At 37.8% G+C, this 13,591-nt stretch overlaps 1 protein-coding gene across 1 annotated transcript in view; it reads right to left on the bottom strand.

Annotated features, from left to right (window-relative positions):
• Nucleotides 1-12,207, bottom strand: part of RAB37 (RAB37, member RAS oncogene family) — a 2,500,291-nt gene extending 2,488,084 nt beyond the window's left edge. Inside the window, exon 1 of the mRNA XM_044084985.1 lies at nt 11,838-12,207. Within this exon, the coding sequence (XP_043940920.1) occupies nt 11,838-11,918 (81 nt within the window). The 5' untranslated portion in view covers nt 11,919-12,207. The remainder of the gene's footprint in view (nt 1-11,837) is intronic.
• Nucleotides 12,208-13,591: the final 1,384 nt, after the last annotated feature.

Raw genomic sequence — 13,591 nt, 5'->3', positions numbered from 1 at the left:
CTATAATTTTTAGGATAACTTGCAGGTTCATTCAAGAAGGAGTATTGTTTTTCCTGTTGTTAACCAGGTTGGTGTCTGTTCAGGGTGCACATCCAAATAGTTCTTACTCATGGCTAAATCTTCATGCAAAGATGTTAATACTTATAGAAAAAAAATAGGTACTGCATTGGGGCCTTGAGTTTTCCAGTTGGAGGCTTTTCTTAACTTTATCCCAATCTCTCTGGCCATTACTTCATCTCATTTCATATCCTGCACCTTTGAACTTCTTAGTCTTTCTTTTATGTCTTCTATCCATTTAGCATCTTTGTCATTTTCCACAGGATCTTCATAGATATTTCTCCAAAATGTATCTAATTCTTCTTGATGATTAATGTACTTGAGTTGGTTGTAGCTCAGCTGAATGTAAAGAATCTGATAGCACCCATAAAATGGAGTAGAGAAGCTCCCCAGTGCATTTCCCAAATGTCCCCTAGTAGTATAAATACCTCCTCAGGTCACCCCTGAAAGAAAGTCACTACCCCTATGGGACAAACACAGACAACAACATATATAGACAGATAAAATACAACAAAATAAAATAATATAAAATAAATAATCTAACTGAGCTTCATCCTGTAGTCTAGTGTTTTACTTCTTTGGTCTTCATTTGCCTACCGGGCAACTCTGAGCATGTCAGTTAACTAGAAAGTGCTCCCAGATCACCTACGGAAAAAAGGCTCATGTTTAGTGACTTTACCCAGATAATGAATAACTTAAAACAGAAAAAGATTAACCTACTCACCAAAAGCAAATATCTCTCTGCATGGCTTCTGTGTATTTATGCAAAACCAAGCTTTTTTCCCATTTTTTCTCCTAATGAGTTGCCTATAAACCAATTTGCCAGCTTTCTAATTTCTGGTAAAGAATAGCTCTTCATTGAGTAACAAAGCATAGAACTTTCACTATTCATTAATTTCAAAATGAGCTTTGGCTTTACATATTTTTTGTATATTTGATATAATGTGGTTACAGTGATAATTGCAACTGCAGTAATGCTTTATGCTAGTCAATGACACACTTAGATCAATATATCATTTGTCTGAAGGGAAATTAAAAAACTCTGCTCCCACTGTTGAACTGCCTGCTGCCCAAAAACAGGGTTCATATTACATTATCGAATTGTTAAAAGTTCAAACATAATATGGTTGAAGCCATATGACTGAACTTTAAAAAATTCGAAAACCTAAAAAAAAAATAAACATAAAAAAACCTACTTGACCGCTGTGCCCCCCACAACCGCCCTCTTTAAATATACTAACTTTGAGATCACACTACAGTGCAGAAAATGGAAATCTTCCCATTTCGTACTGTACGGAGATATCTGTTGAAATGTTCCAACTTCTAAAGGTTCGATCATATGTTGTCGACCATATTACGTTTGAACTTTTAAAAGTTCGACAATGCAATATGTACCCTCAAAAGCATACTCGTCACAAAGAGTAAAATTTGTAAAATTTCTCCCAAACTGACCAGAACATAACCTGTAGCCTAGGACTGCACAATTATTGGTTACATTGTTCTCTTACTTGCTCATAAATCTTACAGACCATTGGATTTCAAGTGGTGGTACTTGGCACAATACTTTTAACTCCAGATATTGGGATGGAGTCATTATTATGCCTGAAAAAAATGCTAAATTCAATGTCCTACAAATATGAAAATAAGACTGGTAGGTTTTATTTTCCAATCAAAAATTTAAGTTAGGTAAAATTGTTGAATGTGCTTCAAATCCTTCACAGATAAAACAATGTAACTATTACCTATACATATTACATTTAAGGTTTTTATTCTTTGAAGTAGGTAGAAATAGAACTCCAAGGTGCCACAACATTAGACTTGGTATCTATAACCCCCCCCCCATTCACAATCTTAAATCTAGGGACTGAAACTGCAGTCTAGCAATTACAGTAGCATCCCTTCTGGACTTACTGTCTTATCAAAAAAGTGATAAACAAAGGTCTTCTTCCCGGTCATTTAGAACACACTGCAACAGAGCAAATTCAGTAAGGCACACTTTTTGCTGCTTTTTAAGTGAAGATGCATTATTAGTCGAATCACAAGACTTATGTTAGGGAAATTCTTCTTTCTGCAAATCCTGTTAAGCATATGCATTGTTCCTGCCTTTCATATTTGATAGTCTGTTCAGTTCAATAAGATGACGTGACCAGTTTACTTTTTCTACTATACATTTTTTTAAGTCAGAAGATCAAGATGTTATTTATTCATAGATTCATAGGTCACTACTAGGCTAGCTGCCTTTGCAGGCCATCATAAGCCTAGCCAGTTTCCCTTTTTGTGCTCAAAATAATCTATCCCATTTGGTTACAGACTGGCCTTATCAATCGCATGGTCGATAATTATATATATATATATATATATATATATATATATATATATATATATATATATATATATAAAATTGCTCTTAATGAGAATAACTGGGATCATACCATAGAGAGTTTGAGGGGACCCATGCACAGGATTAAGCATTTAGGAGCTCCGTCTGTCCACTAGTAGACACTCCATCCATAGATCTAAGTTGCACTTGAACATGTACAGGGCTGAACTTTGTTTAATGTGAATGGTGCTTCTGTTCTACAGAAGTATCTTCTGATATATACCTATCCCTCCAAACTGTTCTGCTGTTGTTGCAGAAGCGATTTAGATTCCCTAGACCATGTATTATTGATGCCATTTGACTTGCTGATTTGAAATAAATATATCAGAGATGGGTCAGAGAATGCATTGTATGCCAGACACAAGTCTCTTTTAGCAGTCTGTAGGATACAGAGTATAGTGACAGGGCTTTGAGTCGGTCCATGTAGGACATGTTGTTTAGGCCTTGTAATCTTTTAGTAAGGTATCATTGTGGGTGTTCCAGTTGCTGCATTTGTCTGGACAGATACATGCCAAAGGGGCAATACATTCAGCAGTGGGTCTCAAGAGGGATGAGTAAATGGGTACAATGCCATCCCTAGATCTAGAAACAGTCACTTTGTTAATAATCTCATTGCTGATATAAAATTAAGTTCTGGTATTTAAGTTTGCAGCAGGTTAAAAGAAAACAACACAACATCATGTTCAGACTAAACTTAATGGTCAAAACACCAGCAATCTTGAATTTCAATCTTCCAGTTTCTCAAAAAGCTGATGCTGCTACTTTGTCATTATCAAATTATGTTGAAAAGAATAAAAACATATATTTGTTTTGTTTTATTCCCATTAGGATCCAGTGTTACTAAATAAATATGGCAACATGTTTAAAGATTGCAACTTAGGGACAGGAGTTTTAAACTACAGTCTAGCCTTAATACAAATGTCGCATAGGGACTAGAATGATGAGTTACAGTAGTAGAAGGTAGGAATACTCAGAACGCATGGCATCATGAATCCTGGGATGCTGTTTCAAGAAATGCCTTGTCAAAAAAATAGTCTTGGGAATGAAAGTGAGCTTGGCTAATAGGAGAATTTATTTTATTTATTCATATGTGTTTACCAGAATAGTGCAATGATTAATTTTGACTAATTTCAGACTCAGACTGGGTGAAATGGAAAACATTTCTCAAACAGAAAATGCAGAAATGTAAGTGATAACAGAGCAGTTCAGACTAATTACATAGAAAAAAATATTTATATACATTTTATTGAACAATCACAGTACAATACACACTCAAGCAGAGTGCAATGTACAATATATATATATTAGTTGCTAAAGTGGGTCACTCTTCACTGAATCTTGAGGGAAAAGAGGAGACTGAGAAAGGAGACAGATTAGGCTGCATGTACTGTGTTGAAGCAGGAGCATGTGGCTTGAATGAAGATGTGCTTTTTGCATTGCATTCTGACTTTGGATCAAGTGTTAATTTCCTTAATGACAAAGAGGACAGCTTACTTTGGAATTTGGTTCTAGGGGTAATGAGATTTATGTGGCTTGTGAGTAATGTCTCAATTTGTATAAGGAGGGATTTTCATGAAGTCTAGCTGTAAGAACAATGAGTGTGTGGAGTTAGAGTAGCTTGTAGAGCTGTGATCCTAAAAGTAGGTTAGATCTTTGTTTTATGGGGAGTCATTTGGCTTCTTCAGGGTGACATAGTGAAGTTTACAGGCAGGTGAGTTTGTAATGAATTGTCAGAGGGTGTTAGAGATAGTCTGGAATGTGGCAATGTTTTTCTTGGATGCCGAAGCAAAAATTGGGAGCCCATAGTCAAGGTGAGAAAGGAGAACCCTTTGCCGATGGCTGCTTTGGTTAATTGGGATAGAAAATGTGAGACCTTTTGGACCATAAGAGGAAGGAGTTTGTTTTGACTCTCACTTTGTTTATGTGGAAATAGACATTAAGCGAATGATCATACCATAGTCCAGGGTATTGAAAGGTAGAGGTTGCCTCTATGGAATGGTTGTGTAGGTCAAATATAGTTAAAGAGTTAGATGCTAGGTGAATTTTCTGTGGAGTTCCAAAAAGCATAGTTTTAGTCTGGTGGGGTTGAAAAGTAGTTTATGGTTTATAAGCCATTGGTGGAGCTCATGTAAGTCTGACTACAGCTGGCACTGAATGCTGCAGTGAGAGTGACCCGGTTGGTAAATGGCAATTTCATCAGCATAGGGAATGAGCTGTAGATGAATAATGAGAAGAAGAGGAGACAAGAATGGATTTTTGTGATACATCTTTGATAATACTTGCATATTCTAATCGCAAGGATCCTATTTTAATTCTGAAGTGTCTGTCAATGAGGGCATTTTTAAACCAGGGAGTCTCACTTGGACTGATGTCAGTTTCAATTAGTTTGTTTTTTTTAGAAGATAGGGGTTAATGTGATCAAATGCCCTTGGTAGCAAAACTGCTGAATTTTCCAGTAACTCAGGAATCTTTATTTAGTCAACATGCTGATGATATTATAAGTGATTAGAAGAGAAAGGCAAAACAAGATCATCTTTCAAGGACAAGCATGCATCACCTACTCTTAAGACACAAATATTTTACCACTAATAAGAAACCATTTTATAGGAAAAGAACTTATTCACAGAAGTTGAAAAAACAGAGACAAGAGAAACAAGTGCAGATACATTAAATTTTCTTCAAAATGACTGATGTATTTCTCCAATCTCTCCTTCTTTCCTGTATATTTAAGAAACAAATTTCCAAGTCATTTTTCCATCTGAAATGAGCTAATCACATATTAATGGATGTTACAAAGAATTTAAATGGTTGTGCCTTAAAATTCATTTAAAAACCTCTAAGAAAACCATTCCAACTCATTATCTTCTCATTTATTTAACACTTCAACTGGTGGAATAACTTCTGTCATATAGCGCTATACAAACAGTTTCTAACAGACAATAACGTATGACTCATGCTTGAAGTATGACTTTTTTCAACGTTTTTTGCACCATCAAAAAACACCACCTCACAACAGACCTCTATAATGTTTATGTATGTAGGAATAGCAGTGAAATGCAGGAAATGTTCTTTGAATAAAGATTGTATTTTAATGAGGGCCTTTCTACCTTAGGACAAAATAATGGAGATCCAGACATTCCAATTACAATTCAACAGCAGACAACCACTAGAAAACCTCCGGGAGTACTAGGTTAACAGCTTTTTGTATTCTTCAAGCAAATATTATAAAAATATAAAAGTATCTCAGAAACATTTTAATGAAGTCACACATCCCCTAGTTTATTCCTGATACAGGGCAAGCAGAAGGATTTCCTATTCCAATGGTTGAAAAAAAAAAACAGATGCCTGAAAGGCTCATTTTAAAAGCCATTAGTTCAAAGAAGTTGATCTAAGCAAGGACACTGCTTCATATCAACGCAAAGCAGATGAAAGCAGCACACAGGGTCTTGACAGCCTTTAAAAATTACTTTCAGTAAGGACACCTACAAATCAAAGCAGATAGCACTACAGCAATATACTATATATAACAGGCAAAAATAAATCATAGATTAGTTGACATAATAGTCAAGGTCATTTCCTCTCATGCACAAAGTACAAGGTTCAATTCTGACCTCTGGTCAATACCTGAATGCAGTTTACATGCTCTGTCTCTGTGGGGCTCCTCCCACCTCCTAAGAATATACTGAGTGCTTCCAAATCAGACTCACCCAAGAATGAAGCAGTGGGAAGCAGCAAAGACTCTAGATGGTGCCCAATAAAAAGAATAGCTGTATACACCAACCACTTTGGACATCAGCTATGGTGCATATTTTCTTCTAGATAGGAGAACATGGCTCACAGACTGCACACTATTCCAGGGTTAGCCACTCAGTGTAATAAGTGGTTCTACATGATTTGGTCATGTTCACCAATGTCACCAAAGTTGGCAACGGTACTTGTCAGTGATAAGTGGATTGAACACCTGGCCCACTCTGCCTATGTCAGGGACCCATGCTAATGGGGGAGGGGTGTATGTGCCCATTTTGACCAGAGTGTGTGCCTACCATAAAGACCAGCAGCTCTGGGTTGATAAGCTATTTGCTGGCTGGTATCCAGTTGCCTAGCTTGGGTTACCTGGGATAGCTCTGTTGAGCAAAAGCTGGACAGAAAACCAATCAACCTGCTAAACATAAACTAAGAATTGTTACACTCAATGTAGGTTCACTGACAGAATGGAGCTTGGGAGGTGGATGACATGCTTGTAAGAAGGAGGCTGGAAATCCTATGTATCAAGGAGACAAGATGGAATGGCAGTGTAGCAAAGCCATGTGACTTGGGATCCAGAGTCAACTACTCAGGAAGAGGACAGGCTAGAATGATGTGGGAATTTTGATGAGGAAGAAGCTTCAGAAGACAGTGAGAGGTGTTATCAGAATTAGTGACAAACATGATAATCAGACTCGGGTGTAAGGATAGCGCACTATTAATAATCTCAGTCTATTCCCCACAGCAGTGTTGTGATAGTGAAGAGGAGAGTGCATTCAGAGAGCAGATGCAGAATCTACTAGATAAAACAGGGCAACTTGAACTGGTGTTGCTAATTGGTGACTTGAATGCACATATCAGGACAGACAGAACAGGATATGAGGAATACCTGGGTCCACATGGGTGGGACAACAGGAATAAAGAAGGAGAGGCCATTCTAGATCTCTGTCTGGCAAATGGCTTGATGGTGGCCAACACATGGTTCAGCAAGAGAGACAGTTACAAGATCATATACAAGAATGGCCAACATGCAACTCAGGTAGACTTCCTCCTAGTAAGGATAGGGCATTGAGGTAGAATCAATGATTGCAAAGTCATCTTCAGTGGCAGTCCTCTGGTGGCTTAAAGTCCCAGAAACATTGCTAGAATAAGTACAGGAAAATGCGCAAGGACCCAATGACTCAAGTATGAACAGTATTCGGTCTGGACTGGGTGCGCATCAGGGTTCAGCTCTGGGCCCTCTGCTGTTCATACTGGTGATGGACTACTTTAGCAAACAGTCGGGGGGACAGATCAACAAACCTGCTGTATGCAAATGATGTGGCAGTACAGACACACTCTAAACAAGAACTTCAGCAAAGAATAGAGGAATGGAAAGGAATTCAATGTAAAGCAAAACTGAAGGCACATGGGATGAAACTGAGTACAGAAAAACAGTTGTAATGGTACCAAATGGGGTAAGTAAGAAGAATCTGAGAATTGAGATAGAAGGGAAGATAGTGGAACAGGTTAACAGCTTCATGTATCTGAGAGGACTGGTTGAAGAGAAGGGAAGTCTGAATGAGGTGGTCAAAGTTACAATCAGAGAGGCTGCAGCCAATTGGCAGAAATGTTGGGGTAGGGTATGACAGAATAAAGTCAAAGAACCTGAAAAGTAAAATGTACAAAGCAGTGGTGTGATCAGTACTACTCTATGGCACAGAAACCTAAGTAGTAAAGTCAGAGCAGTTCCAGAAACTAGAGGTGATAGAGATGAAGTGCCTAAGATGGGTAGTAGGAAGCACACTATGGGACAGACAAAGATATGAGGACATCAGATCAAAAGCCAACATAGCATCAACATCAGGAAAAAATCAAAGAGAACAGATTACAGTGATTGGGCATGTACCAAAAAGCAGAACAGAATATGGTGAGAAAGATTTGGGACAGATGGGAAGAAGGCAAGAGGAAATTAGTGCATCCAGCAGAGAGATGGATGGATTGTGTGACAGAAGACCTGTGGCAGTCAAGCACGACTGTCAAAGGTAGGCGACTGGCATTGAATCAAGAGAGATGGCAACAGTTAAAATGACACCCAAACTCCATGTAGAAAATGGGGAGTGATGATTAAGAAATCAGATCTTTTCCAGCTGTGCAAGGAATGCATCCATTCATTTAAATTACATTCAAATATGTGGAGTGGAAGATGGTTCCATAGAAGTAGCATTCTGTCCGATACACATCTTTCCCTCCAACATGTTTTGTTAATCTTTCAAAAGAATTTGAGGTCTTGAGTGCATATTTATGATACCATTTGACTTTGGAATGTTAATAGGTCTGATAGAGCAGGGTCTGTTGAGGCTCTGTATGCAAGCCAGAGGTTCCAATTCAATAGCCTGTATGATGCTGGGAAGACAGACAAGGCTTTGAATTGGTCTGTTCAGATTTTTAATATTCAGGACCTTGATTTGTTTGCAGAGGAAAATGTTGTGGTCATTCCAACTGTGACAAGTGCTTGGACAGATACATAGCAAAAGGGGGCATTATACTCAATAATCAACCTAATGAGTGCTGAGTACAGTGGAGCAACTATGTGTTTGGATCGGAGTACCACACCTTTAGATACAAGCTGTGCGATCAAAAAGGACTTCCTTCCAATAGCAGATAAGTGGTGATAAAGGACAGTTCACTGTCAACATAGGTTACCAGAACTGTGAGATCAGTTTTCAAGGGAGTGCTGTCAATGTGATAGTTACAGTGGGAGCCAAGCTTGCTGAAAGATATGACTATAAATTACTTGACATTTAGTTTTAGTCCATGGATTTGAAAGCAATTATTTGTTTTGGACAGGGCTTCTTATAGGACCCTGTTACCTCTGGTAAGTGTTTGTGATGCCACCAAATGTGCAGGCCAGCCAACCCTTAACATTAGCTTTGACCCTCAAGAAGTAAATGCAATAGTGGTGTAGCCCAAGGATTGGACCCTTGGGCATTCTACTAGCAACAGGTCTTTTGGAAGATTTAGACTCCCCCTCAATTAATTCCTGGGTTCTATCTGTAAGCCAATTTGTTATCCAGTAACATACAGAGAGGTTAACACTTAACTGGAAGAGTTTATCTATGATGCCCTGTTGTGGCATGGTGTTACACACCTTTGTGAGGTCCAGATATGCAGTGTGCACTGATTTGTTGTTATCTATTGTCTCAGAGACTTTTTTGACATGAGAGTATGTAAGCTACCTGTTTATTAGTTCCATACTGATATTTTCCATTGCCTAATCTTAAAATTCTGAAAGTCTCATCATGGTAAATAAAATTTTGATTCCTAACAATGCTTCTTTTTTATCCACAGGCATTAAACATTTTAAGAGGAACAATGTCCGAGTGCAAGAAAATTATACATTCAGAAGAGGAAGAGATCTGATGCATTGGGAATGGCTCAAGGATTAGATCTTTTACACACATCAAAAATTTTACATTATTTGAAGTATTTTTTTGATTCAGATTGGGCTTACTCATCAATTCTCTGATAGGATGGTTTTATGTTTTTGCATGTCAGTCAAGAAATGGGTAGGTAATAAAGCTAAAGAATTCCTTTGACTGAAAATATGACACTGCTTTGGGATGGCTCTATCTCCCTTATTGCAATGGCAAAAAAGTATTTGATTAGGTCTTCGGAGTGGGTAGGAGTGACTCCTGGAATTTGAGATTTAGAAGAAGCACCAGTGTCAGTTGATCTATTATACAAGGGTGAAAATTTAAGAGCTCTTATTTCTGCAGTCTGTACTTGTCTATAAGCTATACCACAGAATGTCTTATGCTCAAGGCCTCCAAGAGGTTGCAATCCCTCTTCTTGGGACTTCACATTGAAGTGAATGGAAACCTCTGCCTATGGTGATTTCTATTCACAAGCTCAAACTTTTACAAATTCGAACATATGGTCTCGATCATATGTGGTTCGAACTTGTAAAAGTTTGATGACGTGATAAGAACCAAACTTGATCTTTTTATGATGGAAAGATAACTTTACCTCCTTTCTATTTATCAGACTTGGCAGTGTTAAATTCTCTTTCCTGGATGTTAATCTTTCTGGCTGCATTTCCTGCTGGCAGAAGACAAACAGGCTTAGATAATGTCATGTGGAAACTATCTTATCTGGTATTCCACAGTAAAAGGGTATCACTGAAAACAATCCACCCTTTATGCCAAAAGTAGTGCACCTGCCTACATTCTATAAAATGTAAATAGAAGACCAGCACTGGTCTGCATAGAGACTGAGGTACAGTTTTATCCAGGAGTGGACAAGCAAGGCAGGTAAACCCCTAAATATTATGATCTACTGTTACTGTGGTCACTCTTCATAGTCCTAATCCTATTGTAGGTGTACTCCATACACCTGTACTGTCTCCAAGTTCTTAAAGCCAGATTCTTATTTTATTTTATCTTGTACTGCATGGTATCTGTTACAATGGCATACATTCCTGTGGGATATAACAAGTCATCAACCAGATGAACAAAGTGTTATCAAAATGTGGTTAAAATACTAATTAAAAATTATTGCACTTCATCCTTGACAGGGCACAACTGTCTCCACTTTGTTATGTAACAGATGTAAGGCACAGTAAGGAGCTGTCAGTATAAATAGAAACAAATTATGCAGTCAATGGGGACCAAGTAAAACGGCCAGGTGCAAACACTTAAAATACCAAATTCAGGTCTTGTGACAATGCAGTGAGTCCTGCAACCCAGGCACACAAAACAAAACTTACAAGGATGAATTGACAGCAAGTTTTTAAAAGACCTTCAACATTAGTGAATACAGGGTGTGGCAAGACAATAACAACTTTTGCTTTGGGCAGAATAAATGAACTGCTACAAAGCGTGGCTAAAGTCACTGTATAAATGTTCATCAGAGATAACTTACTTACCCAATCTACAACAGTGTGCAAACTCACAGTAAAATTAACATATCCAAGTAAGTTACGGTAATAATTACTATTTGCATTGAAGCATAATAAAAAGAGACCTAAGTTACTGCTGGTGGGATGCGTTGGGGGGGGGGGGGGACAGCAGCGTCAGCAATACGTTCCAAAGTCTAACTACATGCACCACACTGCGGTATTTTCAAAAAATACATTTCAGAATGCTATAGAGATTCACAGCCCTTGGAGTCTACTACACTATCTTTGCTTTAAAGCTTCGGTGCCCCTCCTTTTTATATTTCCTAGATGCAGCGTTGCCCTTTCTAAGACTTTAGTACTTCAATCACTCAAGACCTTTGCATAATGCACAATAATTACTGTTCATAAATAATTAATTCCTGGTATTTCGAAAAACAAACCCATGACAAGCCAAAGCAGCAGCAAAACTCTTTCAGCAAATATGCATCAAACGTAGCAAATGCATTCTCAAGAGAAATCCATACAAAATTATCGAAGCATCTCAGATGCTTTTCCTCAAGTCACATGACAGTCTCATGTATGTGCATAAACAAATACATCCGCTATAGTTTATTGAGTGAATAGTATTATGGAGTGCTCCGAAACAGTTTAGCATGTTATGTAGATGGGGGCTATACAGGCAGCCCTACATTACATATGTATAGCTTTACTTTTAGAGCAATAAACCTAAAACTGTAAATCGAGGCGGTCAGCACCCTTACAAAGGAGTTTCCCTACCTTGTGAAGTAGTTCTTCATTGTAAGTATCTGTGGTTATATTACAGGAACTGATCTGACTGGCGAGTGTACCTGTATCCATTGCAGAAGGGCTGCACGAGTTGTTACAGTATACAGTATCTCCGTGATATCCGCAGTGAAGTTCGGACCTTGAGTACAGCCTTACTGCATTTCTTCTAATAAGCCCTATTTACTGCAGATGAATAAAAGGATGAGAATGGTTTCGAAAAGGGGTGACATCCACAAGCAAACCGCAGCTCTGCTTTGGAACGATTTATTAAAAACACACAGGAAGCAATTTGTGTAATAAGTATGAGCTACAGCTGTTAGCAGACCACGTGAGTTTACAGAGTGATGTTTCTAATTAACACAGAAGTGTCTTAGCTCTCTGTGCTGGAAGACAGGGACTGGAAAGGCTATGTCAGCATCAGGGAATAGCTAAGTGGCTGGATCTTTAAGCGCACCCAGCAAACAGAATTATTTTCAGCACCAGGGATAGCGCCTACTAAGCTATTGCGCTATCGGAACGCGCGACCCATAATCAGGAGCTGCTCAATTTTAAAAGCAATTTTGTAGCACCTGAAATATTTCATTTAGAATCTCATTTTAAAATCAAAATGTAGTATCAAATAAATATCTTGAAAAATGAAAACTAATAAAAATTGTCGCTGGGAGATTTCTGTTATGGAGCAACAGAAAATACAAATTTAGAAAACAGCCAATGTGAGTTTTAAAATTACTAAATAAATCTTGTCTTTGAGATGCAAATTTATCCAAAACTCATGCTTTTTAGGTCTGCTACTTACTTATGCACTTCTTTAGTCGGGAGCTTCAAGCCGCATTTGAAAATCATTGTATCGCCAAAATGTAACCGAGACGTATCAAATAAAGACGCTGTTCCATTCGCCTGCACTCTGGTCTTCATAAAACAATATTTAGGGATAATTTTGGCAGCAGCACTACCAGTTTTATTTAGCTTTACCAATGGTATTCTGGTTGGTACAATGGTCTGCAAACCCTTGCATACCTCTCAACCTCTTAATGTAAGAAATTTGGACAAAATGCAATATAATTGGGGGACAAAGTCCTGAAAATAAGGTCAGATTTTAAATAGTGCTCTTATGAAATTAGGAAGTTGTAGGAATAACGGGTTTTGTGTCAGCATACTTTTTTGAAGGATATAAACATTGAAACTGAAGTATTTGTTATTATAGACATCATATACTTCAATCCTCAATGATTTGCCAAAAAACACAAATTTTATGAGGAACAAACTAAAATATGAGACAAAAACTGGACATTATGCCAAAATTTGGACAGTTGAGCGGTATGCTTTACAGGTACAGCCCCGTCCCAAAAGGCAGACCATAATGGAAGAAATTATTGTATTATTAACATCATAGAACTTTTCGGTCAAAAATATTCTTACATCAACAAATTTATTTACAAGAGAGCTGATGACTTCAGGCAGTACCATTTATTTGACAATACAATGAGTTATTTTAAGATCCGCAACCGTTATCTGCAACTTTGCTGAAATAGCGTGACAAAGCAATGCTCAACATTGGAGAAATAACGTATTACTTTTTAATTATTTCTTTATTTTGCTTGCAGTCTAAAATGTTTACATTTCTGCAAAGTCGTGCGCATATAAGCTGCCTTAAGATGTTATGACTGCAAGAAATGATGTTGATTATTAGAGAGGAAAAACCTTCAGACGATATGAGAACTAGGACTGTAATCGGATAAAGGTGG

Source organism: Protopterus annectens, chromosome 10.part0, assembly GCF_019279795.1.
Source record: "Protopterus annectens isolate FY-2018-M chromosome 10.part0, PAN1.0, whole genome shotgun sequence".
NCBI lineage: Eukaryota > Metazoa > Chordata > Ceratodontiformes > Protopteridae > Protopterus > Protopterus annectens.
This window is presented reverse-complemented; position numbering and strand designations above follow the sequence as displayed.